This window comes from Colobus angolensis, unplaced genomic scaffold, assembly GCF_000951035.1.
Source record: "Colobus angolensis palliatus isolate OR3802 unplaced genomic scaffold, Cang.pa_1.0 Scaffold403, whole genome shotgun sequence".
Taxonomy (NCBI): Eukaryota; Metazoa; Chordata; class Mammalia; order Primates; family Cercopithecidae; genus Colobus; species Colobus angolensis.
Genome location: NW_012117411.1, coordinates 1,582,146 through 1,605,631, shown reverse-complemented (window position 1 = coordinate 1,605,631; position 23,486 = coordinate 1,582,146). Strand labels below are relative to the sequence as shown.

The 23,486-nt window shown below is 35.3% G+C and overlaps 1 protein-coding gene across 1 annotated transcript in view; it reads left to right on the top strand.

The window, feature by feature from the left end:
* The first annotated feature begins 497 nt into the window (after positions 1-497).
* LOC105521669 (chromosome unknown open reading frame, human C7orf60) overlaps positions 498-23,486 on the top strand; it is a 124,615-nt gene continuing 101,626 nt past the window's right edge. The window contains exons 1-2 of the mRNA XM_011955941.1: positions 498-810; positions 17,079-17,220. Of these exons, the coding sequence (XP_011811331.1) occupies positions 651-810; positions 17,079-17,220 (302 nt within the window). The 5' untranslated portion in view covers positions 498-650. The remainder of the gene's footprint in view (positions 811-17,078; positions 17,221-23,486) is intronic.

Below are 23,486 nucleotides of genomic sequence, written 5' to 3'. Positions count from 1 at the left end.
ATTAGCATTTGGTAGCCAGACCTCTCTCCTTAAGCCTTAGAAAGCTTATGTGCTTGAGTTCCCTTAAGTGTAACGTCATCTCACAGCGCACGTAACTAAAGGGAACCTACATGTGACAAGGTGCAGCGGAGGTTCAAGCACAGTACCCTGGCCGCATCGCAACTGATTAGAAAGCGTAGGGGGTGGAAATAATGGAAGACATCAGAAAGCCGGGTGGTAAAAAAGCCACTAAGCAAACTGAGACGCGCACGCGCGTTGCTCACAGCTCGTCTCCCGAGGCCGGGCCACAGCGCCTGCGCACAGAATCCGGTGAGGGTCGGGGGAGAGATGAGCAACCAGGCCTAGCGCTCTCACTCCCTCAGCCTCCCTACCCCCGCAAGCTCCGCCTCCTCCAGCTGCTCGCCTTCCCAAACAACCGGGTTCGCCGCCGGCGCTTTCTGCCCATTGGCCCTTAACCTTTTCCGTTTCCGCCCAGCCCTCAAAATCCACCAATCAGCTTGCACTTTTGGGTGAGGTTCCACCTCCAAAGCTGTCGCTCCGGCGCCTCTGCCTCCTCCGGCTGCTGCCTCCGCTGCTCCCTCCTCCTACCCCACCTCCTCTATCAGGGGAGCGTCTGCGGGGGCTTGAGGGGCGGCGGCGGCGGCTGCGATATGGAGCTAGGGGCCGGAGGCCGAAGTACTGCTCGTGGGCAGAGGGCCGGGCCCCCGAACACTCCGCCGCCCCGGGAGCAGGAGCGGAAACTGGAACAGGAGAAGCTCTCCGGTGTGGTGAAAAGCGTCCACCGGCGGCTCCGCAAGAAGTACCGAGAAGGTAAACAGCGCGCTGAGCGAAGGGGAAAGGGGAGGCCTCATCAATCCCAACCGCTTGTCACCTCTTCCCTCTTCCAAAGAGGCCACCATTAAAACCTAAGGGATCTGCACGTCCCCCAAGCCGCTGCTGCTCTCCCGGGCCTGGTCTGAGCCCCCTAGTCCGCATCAGACGCGCTCCTCCCCGCCCCCTTTTCTTCGAGGGCCCTTCGGGAGAGTTCTAGGCCTGTAAAGGAATTGAGTCCCTACCCCCTCCAAGCCCCTGTCCCCAGCCGGGGTGCTGAGGTTGTTGTCACGATACACACAAACACATACACGCTCACGGAGGACGTGGGGGTCGCTTTTTCCAAGAGACGCCGAGGTAAAACAAGACAGGTAAAATCCCTTTGTAAAAGATGGAAAGAAACCTGAGTTGTCCCTCTTTTACGCTTGACCTGCCAGCTGTCCATTTGCTTCCTCATCAGACCCCCTTCCTAGTACTTCATTCCTACAACCATGCAGAGCCTTCCTCGCGTTGGTTTCCAGGGCTGCGAAGTCAGCAGGCCTTTGAGCTGACTGAACTTAACATTGTTAAAAGGGGGACGGGCTACACCCGTGGCCCCCCCTCCCGTTTCTTAAATACTTGGTCTTACCGTTTATTTAGACGGGTGAGGAAGAGATCTGGACAGGTTCTGAAAATACCGTTTAGATTGGAAGCCCCCTGAAGACACGTGCCGATGAAGCCCACCTTCGGCTTCCGTGGATGGGGTTCTGATGAGAACCTCCTCTATGGAAGCTCGTAGAGGAAGAAGCTTTAGTGGCTTTTGCCTGTACCTGAAGAGTGTTTATAGTTGGAGTCTACAGTTATCCTTGATATCTTTAAATATAGGCTTTTGTACACAGCTATTTTATAAGATTTTGACAGTGAAAATTCTGTGTTTTCATAGGCTCAGGACAGAGACTTCTCCTAAGTACCGAAATGAAGAAAGCTTTCCACTGGTTCTCATTTTAGCTTAATTGCAAACTGAAAAGTCAGCAGTCTTCTGGTGTTAGTCTTATACTTAGTTAATAATTTAGGATTAGAAGGAAAATTACGGCAGTGAAGGAACACAGACGAGTGAGATCATGTTACTGTTGATTTTTACACACGTTTCAGCTACTCTAGAAAGTTAAAACTAAGTATCCTTTGTTCTTTTGAATGTAGTTGGTATGTTTCGTTTTTCAAACTTTAAAGGTTTCTTTTCTTAGCAAATCAAGCTTAGCTTTTAATAGAGGCTGCTTAAATAATCATCCCCAAATGCGGCTTGTAGTTATTGTTTAACAGATAGCAATAGAAAGAGTCTTATCAGACCTACTTAAGAGGTTGAAATATGTTTTTTGAAAGAATGCTACCCAAACCCACAATTTAGTCAATAAAATGAGTAGTTACCATAGCAACAACTGCATCATTCTTGATATTCAAAGAATGCTCTTACATAATGGCATTCACTGTAGATTTTATGTTATTTGGAGAAATTAGGAAATAAATGGACACACTTTCCTGCAATTTGTCCTGCTATTTTGTACAAATTTAAGTGCATCTTTTTAAAGAGAGAAATGACTAGCATAGAATTCCATTTCTATTTTTACCTTTTAATAATTTCATTATTCATTTATTCATAAATGAATAAGTTCCACTCAAATTAACACACTAATGTGTCATCTCTTCAAGTACTGTTTATATGTGCTTAGTTCCCACATGTTTAAACATGTTTTAAGCCTGAATATTAACCACAGGAACCCTTGTTTATAATGAGAATTGGAAGTTACCAGATCTAGAATAGATACATGGAGCTCGTAAGTGAATGATCTAGTATGCTTCTGGGGAGTTAAAGTCCTGGCAGTTTAAACATTTGAATGAGACTATTCTTTAGGCGTTTTAATACCCTGAATTTCACTAGTGATCTAGACTTCTCTAGGCTTTGCGTGAATGATATACAAAGCCCCATCAGTGAATTAGCAGAATAAGTGATCCTAATGAGCATGTTCCTTCTGCCTTTATTTCTGACATACAGGCTAAATATTAGTGGTAAAAAAGCCATCTGTGAAAAACACTGCGCACATAATAATACTAAGGAAATAATTTTTACTGTTTTACTTTGAGGACTTAGTATTGTGCTAATGGTCCCCAATCTGTAAACATATTTTACAAGTTCATTTGCAAGTCAGCGGTTATCATAATGTGAAGCGTGCTTAAGTGCTAGATCAGTCTGCAGAGGCCTATTGAATCAGTAACATACCTGAACTATAGCACCAATAACTATGGAAACTGTACTCCTTTTATCACAATTTCTCTACCAGCAAATGCAGTGAAAATTCCAGCTTAGGATCTTGGAGTTTTAGACTAGAAGGAACCTCTTAGCATTTAGCAATGATTCCCAAACATGGCAGATCAGCAGATTCAACTGGGTGCCTCTTAAAAAATTCCTGTATTCTACCTCAGATCTATAGTTTAAGATCTCTATTATTAGGAACTAGAAATTGCCAGCCAGATTTTAGAGTGGTGATCTAATAGTTTCTTCATTTTACAGATAAGTGAGCTGAGTCCTAAAAAGATTAAAATAACTTTCTTGATGCTTTGGTAGTTCATTGCTAATACTATAAATATTTTCTGGGAATAATATAAGTTTCCCACCCCCAACTCCAAACCTAGTGTTAGTGACTCCAAATGTTAGAATAGGAGGGAAAATGGGAAGCAGGAAGTGGTCCTAGAATTTGCATTAGGGGAAAAGATATAAATTGATGGGAATGGATGATCCATAGGCTAGGTATGATTAGCTGAGCTGGCTATATGAGAGGAGGGTTTTCTGGGGAGAGATGGCAGGGAAGGAAGTAAGTTAGGAGTGGAATAAGGAGGCAAAACAGTCATTGAATATTAAGGACAGGAGCAAGAACTAGATAACGACTGGGAGGTTGGAGAACAGAGCCTTCTTTTCCCTTATCGCTATTAGTGGAATTGAAAATAAAACAGGAAAAAGAATGAAAATAACTTTTGTTGTTCTTTTTTGCTGTGATAAGAAAAGATTTTTTTCCACTGTTCTCCATCCGTTTGCCCAACTGATGCTAGTTGATGATGATGAACAGGCTTGGGTTGGGGAAGGATGGATAGGGTTGTAAAGAGTAGCAGGTAGGCTTAATGCACTCTTTTCATTTACCACTCTTTCACTCCCCACTTTACGGCCTGCCCGTGTCACCACTTAAGAGACTCTGTGCCAGTTTGTCTAAAGGTAAAGTGAGAACTAGAGATAAAGGTGTATTCCAGGCAGCACTCGTATCTGAAGCAGTTACTAAAATGAAATGATAGGCAGATGCCTAGCAGTGGTGATGCGAAGGAGTATTTCTGGTGTCTGCCATTGATAGTTAAGAGTCAGTCTTTTAAAGTGAGGTTATATAAATGGAAATATGCTTGCACATATAGGTGTTTTCTGTCTTTGCCATACATAATTTTTAAAATTTGACCTCCATGTAAACCAAAAATATTTTAAATGTAAAAGAGTTATAGACAGCCTTTTAATAAAAAACTAGTTTTGCTTTTCAAACAGGGACTTCATTATTTAATCAGATGAGCCTGACAAATATGTATCAAATCAAGAACTGAAGTAGAGCCACGTGTGTTTTTGGTTGTCTTTGTAGGATTTTTTTCCATAATCATATTCACATGAACCCGTTCCTATAATGATTGCTTTTATGCCTGGCATTTCTCTTTCTAAACTTAAAGCATTCATGTAAAACTTCCAAGAAAATGTAAAAGTCTGCAGTTGTCAGGAGTAAAAGTACACTTTTAATTCCATTTCATTTTAATTTTTTTAACCTATCTTATTAATATCTTTGGGACATTTTATCAAATTACTCAATTCCTTAATTTACTTGTTCTGCATACCAAACAGATTTAAAACAGTTTATCACATAAACACCTGCAGCTTATAAATCACACACACAAAAAAGTATGTACTAAACGGTTAAAACAGGTATTCTTAAGGTCATGGAATTAGGGGGTGATCTTAACAGGTGAATTAGAATAGCAGTGTAGGATAAGCTGAAAAATATATTTGTGATTGACTATTCTGCAGCAAACACTTAAAATGAGAATTGTGGGGGAAGGGGAAAAACCTTTGTATTAGAATAATTTTAAACCAAAAAGTCTAAAAATAAGAGAATGAATGTAATGTTGGTGTTTTTCCAGAAACAAAATTTTAAATTTGTTTTAAAAATTAGAATGAGACTCCTTTTAATTGAACTTTTCTTATTTCTTTTTTTCCTCAGTGGACTTTAAACATAGCTGCTTTAACATTTTGACCAACTCCAAGACCTTAAGAAACTTTGAACAGATTCTTTTCTCAAGTGAGGTTTTGCTGTTTTCTTTTTATGTTGTTCTTATACTTATTCTGATACAGAATCAGAAAGCTTTTTGTGATAGAATATTTGCCTGATCAGTGAAATAAATAAGGTGAAGATTGTCCGCAGAAGGTCCTGTTAAGTTTGCACTAGGAGGGTTTGAACTGCCATTCCCAGTAGAAGAAAAAATAATGAAGAGTTCAGTAATTAGTAATACTAAAAGATAAAGGGACCATTTATATAGTCAGTTCAGTGAAGTACATGTAGGTATACAATGTACATTAGTATTTAGCTGTTTGATTTTGTTATTATTAGTGTTCTTTGTAACAGGTTATCGTTTTAGGGGCTTTTTGCAGTTGAAAAGATACACTAGAAATCAAAAGCATTGGTGCAGATTCCTTGTTTAATGGAAAATAAACCCACAAACATAGCAGTTCTTAGCCTTGGTTCCACATCAGTGTCATCTTTGGAACTTTGTGGAACACAGACATCTGTATATTTAAAAGCTCCCAGAGTACACAGTGGACAAAGAGGTTGAGAAACACAGCTATTGTAGTAGGAGGAATCTGGGAGAAAGGAGGCTTTTATACTAACCTGATCTAAAGTTAACAATAGCTTAAATAACAGTAGTGATGATGAAAATAGAAGAAGACAGACTTTGAAGATCCGAATAGGCAGTTTTAGTGAAAATGAAGAAGGGTCAAAGATGATGCCAATATTTCTTTCCTGGTAAAATGTAGATAGCTATTAGCATACGCTTTGGAAATGGTAGGGGTTGGGGGCAAGAGGAACAGGGTAGTCAGGCAGATTGGCTTGTTATAGGGGTAATGGTAATGATCTAGTTTGCAATGTATCCTTTGGAAGTTTAGGATTTGGAAGCCCTCTGTGGAGGTTGAAGCTTTGAGGCAAGTAAACTGCACAGTGGGGTTATAATATAGAACTGAGGACAGATCCTTGGAAGACACCAGTAGTTAAGAGTTTGGAAGAAGAAAGTGGAACCATCACAGAACACAGGGAATACTCCAGGGATCAGGTGTCTGCTGTGCTGGGTACCAACACAGTAGTAGAACTATATCTGCCGCCATTTATGCATCATTTACAGTAGAGTGAAGGTGATCATAGTGACAGCCTAAAGTCCTCAAGAAAAGGTAAAATAATGTTTACTATAATATTGCTTAAGAAAATATTGATTTGCTTTGATTTTCAAAGAGTCCCAGTCTTTCAGAATCAAATCAGTATTTTCAGTTGGTTTTGGTGCATTTGTTGTCTTTAATAAGTATATATCATGTTTGCAGTTTTAGAGCATCTAAGGCAATGGTTCTTAAAATGTTAGTGGACTCCAGAATCTTCCAGTGAACTTTTAAAAATGCTGATTCTTAGGTCCCCAGAAAGCAATTTGGTGGATCTGAGATTTGGGGCCCAGGAATCTGCATATTTAATGTCCCTCATGTGATTCTAATTCAGGTGATCGTTAGAACACTTTCTGAGAAAACACTGAACTAAGATTTTTCTGTTGCAAAGAAAAGCAGGGTACTTTACTAAAGGATGTGCTTGTCCTGGGAGTTCAAATTGTTTTTCACATTCATTCCTTACCCATGTGTGCTTATGAAATACTTATTTCTGTCATAAAAATACGGTATACAGAGTAAAACACCAGTTGAGATAACTGAATGAGTTAATGATTTTTCAATAAGAGGATAATCTCGCTACACCTCTGTGTAAAGAGCTACTTGTTTTTAAGGCGCACATCAAGAAGTTATCTTTAAATTTCTGCATTGATAGTTTTGACACATTTTTATATTAGTTTTCCATCTTTCGGTAGCCATTTCTATACTGTCTAAATAAGTCAGGCACATTTGTCATGTATTTCCTGTTGTAATCATCTCTTCTTGCAGTATTCTTGTAAATTTACTAGAGCAATCTAATACATTGTCCACATTTGACAATTAAGTTGAGACTTTCTTGTTTTATCATACAGTACTTTTGGAGCTCCTGTTTTTACTAGTCCTGGCTAATTAGCAAAAGCAGCAGGATCCCTACCCTCTTCAAGTAATGAAAATAATAGTAGAGGCGTTAACTATAGCTACTCTGTCTTTATGTCTTCAGGGTAGCATTAAGGATTGGATGGCTCCTGGGCATTATCCCTGCCCCTCTTCCTTCTGCACCAATTCAAGTAAAATTTTCCCAAATGTTCATCTTTAAATCAGAAGTAATGATGTACTGGAAGTTTAGCAGCATAATGTTTTCAACTTTAAATGTAGAGGATTGTGGCTTAGAGTCAGATCTTCAGGCATCTTTTGAAATGACCTCTTCGTGGTTGGTCTTTTAGGCCTGTTTATTATAGTGTAAACTCTTGAAACAAAGATCTGGGTTTTTATTAATCATCACAACCCCATCCCCACAAACACAGTTGTGTGCAGCACCTAGCACAGAATCCTACATAAGGTCCCTACATAAGTACCCCTCTTACCTTGTGCTTCCATAGCATGATTGTGCCTACCTTTATGGTGTTAATAACTTACCAATTCATTTGTCTATCTGCTAAACTTAGTTCCTTGAGTAAAACTCTGCCTTTTATCTCTGTAGCCGTAGTACACAGCACCAGGCCTTGTAGATTTAAGGCACACACACAAAAGAAGCTAATATAAATATTTCCAGACAGTTGAGTTTTATCTTCTTATATTCATAAGTTTAAAAATTTTACTTGTGGATACCCATCTTTTCTAATTTATGCTCATGTCTTCTTAAATTGAGTATATTAGATTAATTTTACCCTTTTTTAAATAGTCCAAGTTATTCTGAAAAGCATTCTATTTTTCTATAAATATAATGGTAAATATATCCTTACAGTCATTATGGTATCATTATTTGTTCTCATAAGGATGTTGTAGTGGGTATAATGTATGTCTCTCTGTATGTTGGTAATAAAAATGGGAATAGTGAGCTGGGCACGGTGGCTCATGCCTGTAATCCCAGACTTTGGGAGACTGAGGTGGATAGATCACGAGGTCAAGAGAGAATGAGACCATCCTGGCTAACATGGTGAAACCCTGTCTCAACTAAAAATACGAAAAATTAGCTAGGTGTGGTGGCACGTGCCCGTAGTCCCAGCTACTTGGGAGGCAGAGGTAGGAGAATCTCCTGAACCTGGAAGGCGGAGGATGCAGTGAGCCGAGATCATACCACTGCACTCCAGGGGTGACAGAACGAGACTCCATTCTGAAAAAAGAAAAAAAAAGTAATAGTTTTGTGTATTTATTTATATTTACAGATAAAAATTTTGCAACCCCAGTATATCAGTCTCTTAAATTTGAAGTGAAATTTATACTGATCGTAAAATCTAACATCTGACAACCACTAAACTATACTGATTTATTGTGCTTTAAGTGTAGATACACTAATACCCATTGCTGTGGTTATTTTAGAATAGATGGTTAATCTTCATACATTTAGAGCAGCATGTGAGTATCTATTTCCATTTATATAGAAATTAGGATAAGACTTTTTAATTGAACATATGAAAATCAAGTTCCAAAAGGCTGTTCATAAATCCTTTTGTTTGAAAGTTGAACTAAGCAAGTGCTCTGTGTGGTCATAGACCCATCTGTGAAGTTCACTTTCACAAGGGAATAACATTTTGGTGACATGGGTTATGTTTTTTCTTGACTTCTTTCCATCTCCCTTATAGGATGTGTTCAGAGACTTGCATTTTGGAGTATTTTTATCATTGATATGTTTATAGTAAAAGGCTATTCCAAGAACAGAAGATATACCGTGAGCCAGTGTTTGTGGATATTAAGTTTAATCCATACATTGTTTTGTTTCTGTTTTTTTAATTAAATTGGACTCTTAAGGTTGTCCCAACCCCCTTGCTCTCTATATTATTTTGCCAGGCTTTTAAACTCACAACCTTGCTATATACCATTGGTTTTAAGCCATAGCTACCCGTTGGATTCATCTGGGGAATGTTAAAATAAATGACCAGTTGCCACTCCAGACCAGTTAAATGAAACTTCTGGGTGATTCCAATGTGCAACCAGAATTGGCAGCCAGAGTTGAGAACCACTGCCAGAAATCTAACAAATAATGCAGTTGCACAGACTAAATAACTGCATTTGACTGACAAAAGACCATTTGTTTGTGGTTAGTAGAGTCTGTGTACTTTCCTCTATTGCAAAGTTTTGCTCATATCCATAAAAGTTCATGAATTAAAACTTATGAAGAGAAGCAGAGTTTGTGGTTAGGAGCATGACTTTAGCTTTTGACTACCAGGTTTGTTGTGTAACCTTGGAAAAGTTACTTAATTGCTGTACTTCAGTTTCCTCATCTATAAAGTAAAATATATGTCTCAATGGATTGGTATTATAATTAAATGAGTTAATATTTGAAAAGCACTTAAAACAGCATTTGGCACGTAGGAAACACACTAAGCTTGTAAAATGCAGAAATTTAAAAATAACAGCTCTTTTGTCTGTAGCTATACTGCTTCAATGCATTTAAGGACTATGACATTAAAGATTGAATGACTCCTGTAATTTTTACCTAGACTGTTCTGTAGTTTTCTCAGTATTAAAAAGACTGTCTTTTTCTTTTTCTTTTTTTTTTTTTTTGTCCCTTTTGCTGTTTGTGTTTCTAAGTTTTTATATGAAAAGTCCCACATTTTTAGCATATCAGATTATTGGTGGTATTTTCTTCCCTCATTAGAGAAATGACTATTCATAACATGTTGGCTATAAGATTCAGGTTTTCAAACTTTGTGTTTTCTGGTTACTTTTTGGTTCTTAATTACCAAACACCTTGGATGTTTTTTATCCCACTTTTAGACGTGTCACTGTATCAGGTGCTCAAGTGCTGAGAAGACTGGTCTGTGTATGGCTTAACTATGTGAGACAATCTGAATTCTGAACATTTTGTTTTAATGCCTTGAAATGGTAGCTGAACTTGTTTGCACTTAGTCATGATTTTCTTTGCTTACCTTGTGTTAGAGAAAATGACCGTTAAAGGTACTTTGAACTTGAATTTGGTAGTCTGGTCAAACAGATAAGGCATCTTAGGTCCCGTATTTGGCAATATGCCTAAGTCAGAATCAAATAAATTCTTCTGAATTTCTAAAAGTTTAAGACTTTTGATACTCTTTTTTTTTTTTTGCTCTTATAGAGAATTTGATGGCCCTCAAATTTAATGAAATAGAATTTTAATTTTGTAACATATACCATGCTTGTGGCACATCATTTTAAAAATTTTTATTGAGGTATGATTCATGTACAGTAAAGTATGTCTATTTAAAGTATATAATTCCATAAGTTTTGACAATGCATGCATCTCTGTAAAACCATTACCACAATAAGGTATAAAACATTTTCGTCACTGCCAAAATTTCCTCATACTTCTTTGCAATCAGTCTCTCTCTATACTCTCAGTCCCACATGTCTTTTCACTATAGATTCACCTCCGTTTATTTTCATTTCTTAGCTATTGTGAGTAATGCTGCAATGAGTATAGGATTGCAGATATCTCTTTGACATACTGATTTCATTTCCTTTGGATAAATACCCAGAAGTGGGACTGCTGAATCATATAGTAGTTTTAGGAACCTCTATACTGTTTTGGCTGTACTAATTTACATACCCAACGTAAGTATACAGGATTCACTTTTCTTCACATCCTCTCCAACCCTTGTTATCTCTGGTCTTTTTGACAATAGCCATCCTAACAGTTGGGAGGTAGTATCTCATTCTGGTTTTAATTTGCATTTTCCTGATGATTAGTTATGTTGAGCACCCTTTTATATACCCATTGGCCGTTTTTTGTGTTGTCTTTCAAAAAATATCTATTCAGGTCATTGCCCGTTTTTTTGTCAGATTATTTGTTTTTTTGCTATTCAGTTGTATGAGTTTTTTTTATCTTTTGGATATTAACCCCTTATCAGGTATATGGTCTGTAAATATATTCTTATCTTAAAATGGCATCACATATACACTTGCTAACTTTTTTATTTTCTGTGCTTTGTATGTTTTAAAAAGGAGAATTAGGATAGAGTTATTGAGAAAAAATAATATATACATCAAGTATATAAAAATCAAGTGGTTCTGGCATGTAAAAATGCATGAACCTTAGCACCACCTATTCATTTTTTTCACATATAAGTAATTATGTATTTGGTAGTGTTACTGTTCATTTCTCCTTGAGCTAATAAATTTTTCAAAAAGATCTGTGTACTGTTATTAAAGAACTTAATGGATATGACTGGACTGTCAGCTACAGGTTTTTCTTTTGACAATAACACAAAATGGAAAAACCTTTTTTTATAAACTTAAAACAATGGTCTCTAGAAAAATGACGTTGAATTTATTGCTTTTCTGACCTTGGAACTCTTACTTTGAAAACAGTAACTATTTTGAAAAATTTAAATTGTGCTTTTGAGTCACTGCTGCTTGCTGACAGCCATCAACTGTAGTTTGAATTTTATCTTAGAAACTAATTTGATTTGTTTATACTTTCAGCATTTATTTTTTGAGCATGATGAAAATTTAAATATTTTGTCCTTCATTGACTGAGCACCCTAATTAACTTCTCTGATTTGTACAAATTATAAATCAAAAGTAGTCTTTGCTTTTCCATTTATACTTTCTATTGGGAAAATCACACCTGGTTTTAATAGACAATATGTATAAATGAGTGACAAAGTACGATAAGGATGGCAAGTGGGGGAGGTGTAAGATGATAAAGTGGGAGGCAGATAAACCCTCTTGAAGAAAATATGAATTCAGTTACATTTTGAAGGAAAAAAGTGCTGTAGCAGATGGCAGGAGAGCGGTTAATTCATAAAGAAAGAGTAGTATTAACTCTAAATAAATAGTTTAGGGATTCCATTGGTTCACTTGAGTTTGAAACTGTTTTAGAGCTGCACTTCTGGATGTTATGTAGAGCAAAAACACTTTTAAATTCATTTCCTTCTACTTGTTTTTTTTACAAAGGCAGTTGCAGTGTAATAATATCTTCATCACAAAGTTATTAAAAATGGAACCCTTTTTAAATTAATGAATGTGCTATTCTTTCCTAGTTGTCGCTGTCTTTTTATTAGTAGCTCTTAATTTATTTTTTACTTGTGACATGTTTTTGAAGGTGAGTTTAGTCAATGCAGTAGTTATGGTATTATCTTGATATAAGATTCAGAATAATTTGGTTCATTGATTATATTGAACTTGATTTGGCAACTTTAAGTTGGCATCACTCATGTTTAAAATTATGAATTTGTTTTTTTAAATGGGTGTTTAAAAAAATTTAAATGTTATGGGATAACAATAAATAGAAGTCATGTTAATGTGACCGTTTTCTAGAATTTTGTAAGACAATTTAAGCTGTAGAATGTGTATTTTTAAATTGTGCTTTCTAGAAATAATTTGTGAATTCCCTGTAGTTAGTCAAAGTAAAATGTATGTACTCCATTGCAGATTTTGTTCTCCACGCCTCCCTTTCCCCTTGTACCTGTCTTTTTCTCTTTCTCTCACTTTTACTTTAAAACACATGTATTTTTTTCTAGAACGCTTATAAGAAATTGGTAAGAAAATGGGTTATTAATCACAACAATTTTGAGTCATTCACAGATGCCATTATATTAAAATAAATCACAAGGCTAATTATTAATTCGTTGAGAGTTCTGATTGAACTTGAATGAAAACCTAAATGTTTCTTATACTATGTTGACTAGACCTTTCATGCAAACTTCAAGAAGTTCTAGCTCCTGATTAACCTTTTAATAATGAACAAATACTGTCCTTTTAAATAGTATATCTTTTAATTATTGGTTGACCTAATAACCAAGTGATAACAAATCCTTAAAATTGACTTTTAATATTTACATATGTAGTTTGAGTTGGTAGAGGAGTTTTAAATATGTATACTGGGCACTGGTGGACCCTAATTTTTTTGGATTTTAGAACCTGAATCATAGATTACTTTGAAAAACTTTGCTCAAAATTGAAATACCATTATTTTAAATACTATAAAAACAAAACATGGGCTATTATGAAAATGCTTATCTCATTCTGTTTTAATAATTTCATTTATTTTTAAAATTACCTTAAGCTTTCAGAGGTATTTTGGGAAGTGGAATTTTCTCATAACTAAAGGCCAGCTTTTTTTTATGTTCAGTTTTGTAACCACCAGACCTTTAACAAAATGTGTACACAGTAGTCAGAGTTTGAAACATTTTTGTTTTATAAATAATAGGAAATAAAAGTTTTGGGTCCAGGATGCCTTACATAGGATATAGGGAACATATCAGGTTCATATCTCTTTTATAGCATTTGCCACATTTTCTTTACATGTCTTCTCCCCTTTTTTTTTTTGATACCAATGCCTGCTCATTAACTTTAATTTATTTTCTGTAGCATTTAATATAGAGTATTTTTTAAAGAAAATCTGTTCAAAGAAGGAAAAGTATATACAATTGCATCATCTACTGTCAGTTATATATTTAAGTATACTTCACTTTATGAATCACATCAGTTTTCAGTGTCAACACACTTTGTGAGAGTCTGCAGACTCTTCAGTGTTAATGAAAACATTAAATTGAAGTTGTCTGTGGTTCATCTGAGTTGCATTAGCCTACCAAGTTTGAATTCTTCCTTAGAACTTCAGTTAGGTAGATAGCCATAAAATTTCATAAAGTGGTATTTCAGAGAATTGTGTTGAGTGTGAAAAACTCGAGGTCTTCTAAAAAGTTGTAGGGTAGTAGGTTTCTGTATATTTTCAGTTCTTTGCATCTTTTAGCTAGTAGAATAATTATAGAGTAAATTGAGTTTCAAAGTATATAGTGACATGGCAGGGACTCTTAAGAATTTGTAACACTTTTGTTGCCTCACATTGCACACCCTTTGTCCTCACCCATGGTAGATAGACACTTTGAGCTCAGAGTCAACAGCCCTTACATAGACCCACTTTAAATGAGTGCTGCTTTTTGTGTTCTGCCTTTCTCCCACACTGCTGGAGCCCACTGAGATTGTCCCCTTATTCAGTGGCTAAGTGCAGACTAGCAGTGCAGATTGTTAATAATTCTCAGTTAACAGGGGATAAGAACTTAGAGGTAAATGGCGTGGCCTCCCATTCTTTAGGTGCACAATTCTGGACACATTCAGTATGCTTTTCAGTTTGCCAATAGCAGCAAACTCAGTAATGCATCCTTGTATTAGTTTTTTCTCCTTCCCATCTTTCTGTCTACTTCCTCACTCATATTTCCTAGGATTCTCACCCAAATAAACTACATGGACCCAGTTCTTTGTCTTAAGTTGTACTTTTTTTTTTTTGATACAGAGTTTAGCTCTTGTCGCCCAGGTTGGAGTGCAATGGTGTGATCTCGGCTTACTGCAACCTCTGCCTCCCAGGTTCAAGCAATTCTCCTGCCTCAGCCTCCCGAATAGTTGGGATTACAGGCATGCACCACCACACCCAGCTAATTTTGTGTTTTTTAGTAGAGGCAGGGTTTTACCATGTTTGTCAGGCTGGTGTCAAACTCCTGACCTCAGGTAATCTTCCCACCTTGGCCTCCCAAAGTGCTGGGATTACAGGTGTGAGCCACCGCACCCAGCCAAGTTGTACATTCTGTAGACTCCAAGAAGTCTTGTGGAAAGGAAAAGAAAATGTGTATGTGTTAAGCATAGCTTTTCCCAGGTATATGTTATCATAGAATTTTTGTTTGAATGACTCCTATTAACAGCACATGTAATACATTTATGTATTTATTTATAATGTGTATATTCTTTAGGACAGTGAAACTTAAAAGTTCGAAAAAAAGCCTTCTAGACTTAATGATCCAATATAATTATTGTATAATTAAAATTATACAATACCTTAATGAATGATTTAGATTCAAATTTGGTGGATAAAGTCGGAAATAGTGTTATGAACCATCATGGGTTTATGAGTGTCATTAATTAAAATATTGTTTCAGACACCTCACTTTCTGAAGTTCTATTTAGAGACTTGATAAATAACTACATCTGAAAGATGTCGCTAAAACTGAGGAAAGCAGTAGTGTGTTTAGATTAATATTCCAATACAGCAGGCAGACCCTTAAACTGTTTCTTAAATAAACTTTGGTATGTGGTATTCTCACAGGAGCATTTGTGTATACCTTCTACTTGAACAGTGAATCTGCCTCAAACTTCACCCTTCTTTCTTTTTCCTTGGACTTGTGTTTTATTAATAGTTATTTTATCACATAAGGTCATTTTCAAATGAAACTGCTGGAAAATAACATTAATAGGAATTCAGGTCAAACTGCTAAAAAAAGAACATTGGCCATTATATTATAATAAATCATAATTTATTACGATTTAACATGATCGAACTTGAATACCTAAACATTTCTAAAACTGAGGAATTTTTATTTGAGAATTTAGAAAACTTACGCCTGCTTTTTTTAAGTTAATAGTTATTGCCAGTCTGATATGTAACAAATTGAGAGTCTAGTCGCTACCCAAATGTTAGTGATTAATGGAAGTATTTGTATACGAGTACATAGCCCCCTCAAAAATAATTCTCTCAGGTTTAAAATCAGTATTCAGACCAAGACTCAGACTGATGTATAGCCATCTTAACAATGTGTGAAGGGTTTGTTTGTATCCTTACTCTTCTTTCTTGATCAAATTAGAGGGCTAATAGTTTGGTTTTCAACTCAGTACTTATTAGACTAGACCCTAAAATACCCAGTAAATGGGATTAATTGAAAGTTTTTCAAATTTGAATAGTTAAGTATTTATTATTACATTTGAACTATTTTAATTCCTTTTCTGTTTAAAAAAAAAAACTTTCAGTGTAAGAATTCAATAATCTTAAGTGGAGGAAGAATTTTAGTATAATTATCTCCCACATTTGGCTGTTCTATTTATAGTTTTAAGTTTATTCTGTCCCGAAATAATGGCCTACATTTCATTATGGGGCATGAGAACCTAACTTCTATGTCCAAGGACAGTGAATGAAACTACCCTGATAAATTTTGTTTACTCTTTTACCATTACACTTGCATTAACGTCCTTTATTTAGTGATAACATTTTCCTACCTTTATCAGTCATCACAGTGATGTTTCCAATTTCATATTGTGATGACTGATTTAATTTTATTTTAAAAAATGTAGTAGCTGAATGGATAATATAGTCAGCTTATAGTTTTTATATAGGACATTTTTTAAGGCTTACAAACTTTGGAGAGGCTTCCAGAGTAATTTCCTTCAAGGCAATTTTTGACATTTTTGACCTAGAATTACAAATTTTTAAACTACGTTATGCCTAGAGCAAGTCCAAGTGTGTAAATAGAAATATTTACTTGATTGCTTAATTTACATTGTCATCTTACCTACCAACCCCTTTTTAATAAATGTAGAAATACAAGAAGATAACAGTCAATAGAAACACAAGAAAATAACAGTCAAGAAGCAGGTTTACGTGTTCGTACTCAGCTCCTGCAAGGTCATATTGCCCAACAGTGACAGGAAAATTAATTCTTGAGTACTCAGCTGTAATTGTTTCTTACCAGCATGTCTTTGGATTATTAACTGATAACTCATATACAGAATATCTGCTTATATTTTGTCAATTTTTCCAGCTTCACAAATCTGTTATCAATCATTCATTTATTAAATAATAATAATTAAAATGATGCATCCCTTTACATAAAGGAAGTTTTATTTAAACATTTTTATTTTTATGTAAATATATATTTTTATTTAAGTATTATTTATACAATATTTAAACATGTAAACATTTATTTAAACATTTTAAATGTTTAAGATTTTATGAAGTTTTACTTTATAATTTTGCTTATATTTATCTTTAAATAATTTCGGATTGTGCTGAAACTTATTTCAAGAGTCTGACATGTTTCATGTAAACTTAATTCCTTTATCTGTTTGTTTTTAGTGGGAGATTTTGATAAGATCTGGCGAGAACACTGTGAGGATGAAGAAACTCTTTGTGAATATGCTGTTGCAATGAAAAATTTGGCAGATAATCATTGGGCAAAAACTTGTGAGGGTGAAGGTCGTATTGAATGGTGTTGCAGGTAAGTACTTTTATGAATTAACATTTTTGGTTTCTAATGTATTGTTGTAACTTTTTTTTTTTTTTTTTGAGACGGAGTCTTACTCTGTCACCCAGGCTGGAGTGCGTGGCATGATCTCGGCTCACTGCAACCTGCACCTACCGGGTTCAAGCAAATCTTCTGCCACAGCCTGCAGAGTAGCTGGGATTATAGGTGCCCACCACCGCGCCCGGCTAACTTTTGTATTTTTAGTAGAGATGGGGTTTCACCATCTTGGCCAGGCTGGTCTCAAACTCCTGACCTCGTGACCTGCCCGCCTGGGCCTCCCAAAGTGCTGACATTACAGACATAAGCCACCGCACCTGGCGGAAACTCTTAAATCTAAGTGATGCTGTGTATAATTCATAGTACCAAAATAGAATACCAGAAATACTATGAAAGAGATCCTGTCTTTTACAACAACTTTTCTCCCTTTTGCTTCACTTTCCCTATGTCTATTTCATTCACCTTTTTAAATAAAAATGTTTTTGGCACATCTGTTCTAACTTCTGAAAAATATGGCTTTAAATGCATTTAATACATACAATACGTTTAAATACAATGATTTAATGCTTGACTCCTTAATAAGTTATGGTATAAAACTTTCTTTAGATAATTATATTTAGATTCAAGTAAAAGTTCTATAAAGTCTTAAAACATCTTAAAATGTTTGTATCTTGAATTTCTGATGTATGATTCAGGGTATTCCAGCATTTATATTGACTTTGGATAATGTTTATTTTCTCATAATATAGATTCTAATGTTAAAAATATCAGAAAATGAAATAATGCTGATACTAGTTCTCTCAGTGTGGTAAAATTATAAGAAAGGATAAGTATATTGACTAAACTTAAACATGAATTCCCTGAAAAACTACTTATTGGGTACTATGCTTATTGGGTGGTGAAATAATCTATATACCAAACCCCTGTGACATGCAATTTACCTATATAACAAACCTGCAAATGTAACCCTGGACCAAAAAAAAAACAAAAACAAAAACTAGAGACTAAATAAACGTGAATTCCCAAAAATAAAGCATTGTCTTTCTCATGGACAGTAAGTTTATGATAACTTCTGGTTTACATTTTCTTTCAATTTTTATTCAAAAATTTTTACATCTCATTTTAAAACTGTAGTAATGCATTCATTCAACAAATAATTCAGAGAAAAATATGTATTTAACTTAGTTATTTTATTTAATAAATAATACTTAGTAATTGTCTACTTTGTACCAGTCATATTATAGGCACTAGGAGTACAATAAAACTCACAAAATCCTTGCTCTCATAGAACTTACATGCTAGTGGGGGTGAGTGGCCAGAAACAATATGTTGGTTAAATTTATACTAGTGCAGACAGTGGTGAGCGCCATGAGAAAAATAAAGCAAGGAAAACTAAAACAATTTTAAGTAAGGTAGGGGAAGAGGGTTTCACTGTTGTGATGTGTGCCAATGATATAAAGGAAATGAGAGAGTAAGCCAGCCCTACCAAGTCTAAAGATCTTGAAGTAGAGGCATGCTAGCATGTTTCAGAAATAGCCAGGAGAAAAGTGTGGCCAGAGCAAAATGACAGAGGAAGAGAGGTAGAAAATAAAGTAATGAGCAGCTAGATTTTGTAGGGTCTTGTGAACCATTTTAAAGACAATGACTTTTACTCTGACATGGGACGTCATTGGCTGTTTTGACAAAATAAGTGATAGGATTTTATTAACCTTCTGCAAGGTGTCAAGAATTCTTAAGAATTAATTTCTGTGTTAAGAATAGACTATAAGAAGAGCAAGGGTGTCAGTAAGGGAACCCAGTTAGAAAACTACTTCAAGAATCATGGCATGAAATTATAGTTAAACAGTTGGTGAACGAGATAGTGAGTTGACAGGACGGTGTACCAGGATTAATGCTCAAATAAGTATAATGACTCAGAGAGGAGCCAGGGAGGTGATGGGGCACACATTTCAGTGATTATGATGATATGTAAGAGAATTGAAAATATAAGGTGTAGTGAGAAAGTGGTACCATCAGTGGATTATGGAGTCAAAGAATAATGGAGTTAAGGAACTAAAGAAAGGTGCCAGGGCCGGGCATGGTGGCTCAAGCCTGTAATCCCAGCACTTTGGGAGGCCGAGACGGGCGGATCACGAGGTCAGGAGATCGAGACCATCCTGGCTAACACGGCGAAACCCCGTCTCTACTAAAAATACAAAAAACTAGCCGGGCGAGGTGGCGGGCGCCTGTAGTCCCAGCTACTCCGGAGGCTGAGGCAGGAGAATGGCGTAAACCGGGCAGGCGGAGCTTGCAGTGAGCTGAGATCCGGCCACTGCACTCCAGCTGGGGCGACAGAGCAAGACTCCGTCTCAAAAAAAGAAAGAAAGGTGCCAGAATAATAGGAAATGGGATGATTGAGGTTAAATGTTTTTATTTGCATTTCTAGAGAGAAAATGGTTATAAATCTGACTGTTCTACAAAATATACATTTTCTCCCTCAAGAAACACAAAATGAGGCGTGCTACTGAACCAAATAGTTCCCCATAACTGAAAGTGGCAGTGTAATCCAATCAGGAAATCAGTACTGTTGCTGTTTAAGATTATCATTGTTGGATTTTAGCAGTAGTGCTTTTAAATTACTATTACATTACAGCAGGCAGGCCCTCAAACTATATCTCTTAAATGAACTTTGATATGTGGTATTCTCAAAGGAACATTTGCGTTTACCTTCTGCTTAAACAGTGAATCTGCCTCAAACTTCAGTCTTCTTCCTTTTTCCTTGGATTTGTGTTTTATCAATAGTTATATTATCACATGAGGTCATTTTTTATGTAAACTGCTGAAAAAATCATTAGGAATTTAGGTCATACTGTTAAAAAAAGAACAGTGGCAAGATATGGTTAAATTTATTATTTTTTTTTTACTATCAGAAGTAATACTAAGAGAAGTTATGTAATGTCTTTGAACATAAAACTAGGTTGGGGGAAAAGACTTTGAAACAATATTACATTTTGAAACTTGAGTTTTATGTAATTATGAGCTATATGCAGTTTTTTTCTCTTTTTGGTAATTGTAAAAGCAATGTCAGTTTGAAAGCTAAAGTGGGCTTTAAAAAGAGTTGCACAAAAGTTTGTTTCTTGTTGTACTTAAAACTTATGGGAATATGTTATATCAGGTAAGCCTTACTGACATCCTGCTAAGGACAGAATAATAAAATTTTATATGTAATATGAAGCATTAAAAGCCAGGAAAAAAAATGCAATATACAGGTATATCTTTACCTTCAATAAAGGAATTTGCCCTTTTTAGCTCTTTTAAATACAGAGAAACATATACTATAAACACACTATTTCCTAAACTATTTGAAAGTAAATTGCAGATAACATTACATTTTATCTGTAAATCTATTAGCATACATCTACTAAGAATTAGGAAATTTTTCTACATAACCACAATGCCATCATCATATTAAGACAGTTAACAGTAATCGTCTAATTTTCTAAAATATTTAGTTCATAAGATCAGATTTTTCTCACTGTCTTCAAAATATATTTTAAAATTTATATATATATATATATTTTTTTTTCTAAATTCAATCAAGTCTCATACATTGGTGGTTACAATTCTTTAGGTTCTAGGGGGTTTTTTTGTTTGTTTTTTTGATAACATTGAGGTTTTAGACAAATGTCAGTTAATTTGTAGAATACCCACATTCTGCATTTTGCAGTTATTGGTTCAAGTTGGTTAATAGTGTTCAATATTCTATATATATTTACTGATTTTTCTTTCTTGGCTTTTTAATCTACCAATTACCAATAAAGATGTTTTTAAGATACCGTTTTTCTTAGTTTTTCTGTGGCTCCTTAGGGATTTAATTTTTCTGTTGAAGTTCTCTGTTTTTATCCATTTGGGTTGTCTTTTTCTCTATTTTAAAAAAATAAATTTATAATAGTTATTTTAAAGTTTTTGTCTGCTTATTCTAACATGTCTTATCTGTGGATCTGTTTCTTTTGGCTATTTTTTTCTTTTGCTTATGGATCATTTTTTCCTGCTTTATGTGTGGTAATTCTTTTTTTATACTGGCATTGTGTTTAGAAGAGATTGGCATAAATACCATTTTTCTCCAGAGAGGCTTGCTTTTTTTGCTCTGACAGGAAGCTGGAATGAAAGACTGAATACTTTGATGCCATCAGGAGTTGAGCTGTATTGGAACTGGATGACCGCTTTAGATGGTTTCAATTCACTTCTGGTTTCAAGTGCTTTGATAGTGAATGAATCCTATTCTGTGTATATTACAGGTGCAACCCTCTTGCAGGACATAAACCTAATCTTTTTCTGCTTTTTAGTCCCACTTGCAGCCTCCAGTGCTGTTGCTGCCTTCACATACTCATAAATAGACCTGTGGAGGAAATCAGGAGGAGAATGGGAAGAATTATCTCTACATTTGAATTTCTTAAAGATTTCAATCTGTCACACAGCCAAGCAGTTGTTAAAAGCTCTGCTGTTTCCCTTTAATCCATCAGAGTATTTCTACCCTAGAAGGCTTGATTCTCTGCAGCCCAGGTACCATTTCAGCAAATGCCCCAGTTCCTGTGATCCCTTCTCATTTTGGAAGGACTTGTACTTGTCTGTTATTTAGTTCCTTTAGACCCCTTTGCATTCTCATCTCTCATGATTTCTTTTTAATATGTTGTTTTTTAAATTCTATCATGTGAGCTGCTCTGATAATCTGTATCCTAATTCCAAACTAGTTTTGTGTCCTGCATTCAGGTTTATCTGATTGTTTTCTCATGGTACCAATTATTTATTTCCTCAGTCTCATTTATTTCCTGTAAACTGAAAGTTGGGTCTGAAGGATTGATTCAGGTCAGATATTTTTGCAAAGATATCTATTAGATGAAGCTTTATACATCATTTTGTGTCATATTAGTAGATTTTTATTGTGAGGTGTACCGCCATTGGAGATACTGAATGTTGTCATTTGGTTAAGGTGGTATCTACTCAGTCTTTCCATTGTAAACTTATCCCTTTACAATTAACGAGTAATATGTAGAGTGGTATTTTGGCTTGTGGAGCAATCCTCTTTCCTAACAGTCTTTCAACAAACAGTTTTACTTCCATTTGTTAAATAATATTTCATTTGGGGTTACAAAATAATTATTTTTAAAATTGTATTTTTTCTTGACATTTATTAGCTGGCATTCTTTAATAAAAGTTTTCCTTTATAAACAGTGAATGATGATTACATGTTATCCAGAAAAGCAGAATAAAAAAAATATGTAATTCTGTTTAATTACCAGTTTTCACAAAAGTAATTGGTATAATAGTCAATTACAGTTAGGATAAGTGGGTTGTGGGTTTTGGTTTTTTTTTTGGAATGTCACAGTAACATCTTGGATTTTTATTCCATTTTTCATTGTTAGTCTTTTTTTGGGGGGGTAGGGTGCTCAAATAACTTCATATTAGGCAGCAGGAGCCCAGTTAATGTTTGCTTCTGTGTTTTACATCACCTGTGAGCACTTTCTTGCTCTCTAGTACAAAGATGAGTCTTTGCTTCTCCTCGTTGAGACCTGGAATCAAACTGTTTCTTCAAGGAGTCCTAGTTTCATTTAGTGGGCAATGGCATTTGAAAAGTAACATCTGGGCACTAGATGCGCACAGGGTGTGCTTTAGTCTGCATCTTTTTGGTAAAGAGAATTAGAAAAATATATAATATGTTATAATATATAGTGTTATATATAAATATTCGATCAACTTCATAATTTATATTTTCCACTCCAATTTAATATACAAGATTTTTGCTTAACAACTTTGTTTTATGTTTATATTTATTTTTGTTTAACTTCTCTGTTTTTTATTTCTCTTCTGTTACCCAGAAGGACTTGGTTCTGAATTACAGTTAATACATTAGCTTTTCCTACAATTTACATAAAATGATTTAAACATTGCAGTACTGATCATCTAAAAATAAAATAACTGAAATTTAAGATTTCTTTGCAGTTCTTTTGTCTTTAAAACATATCCCACCAAGGATCAGAATATATGCTTAAAAATTGCTTGAAATAGTTCTTTTCTGTATGGTTGTAATACCAATTTTGCTATACAGTTGATTTCACTTTATTTTCAATTTTGGGGTTTTTTGTTCTTTCTTTAATTTTGGAGAATATAAAACATTTATATGGTTCAAAAGTCAACTTTAGAAAAAAGTATACTCAAAAAAGACTCCTTTTTATTTTCTTCATATACACCTGCCTCTGTTACCA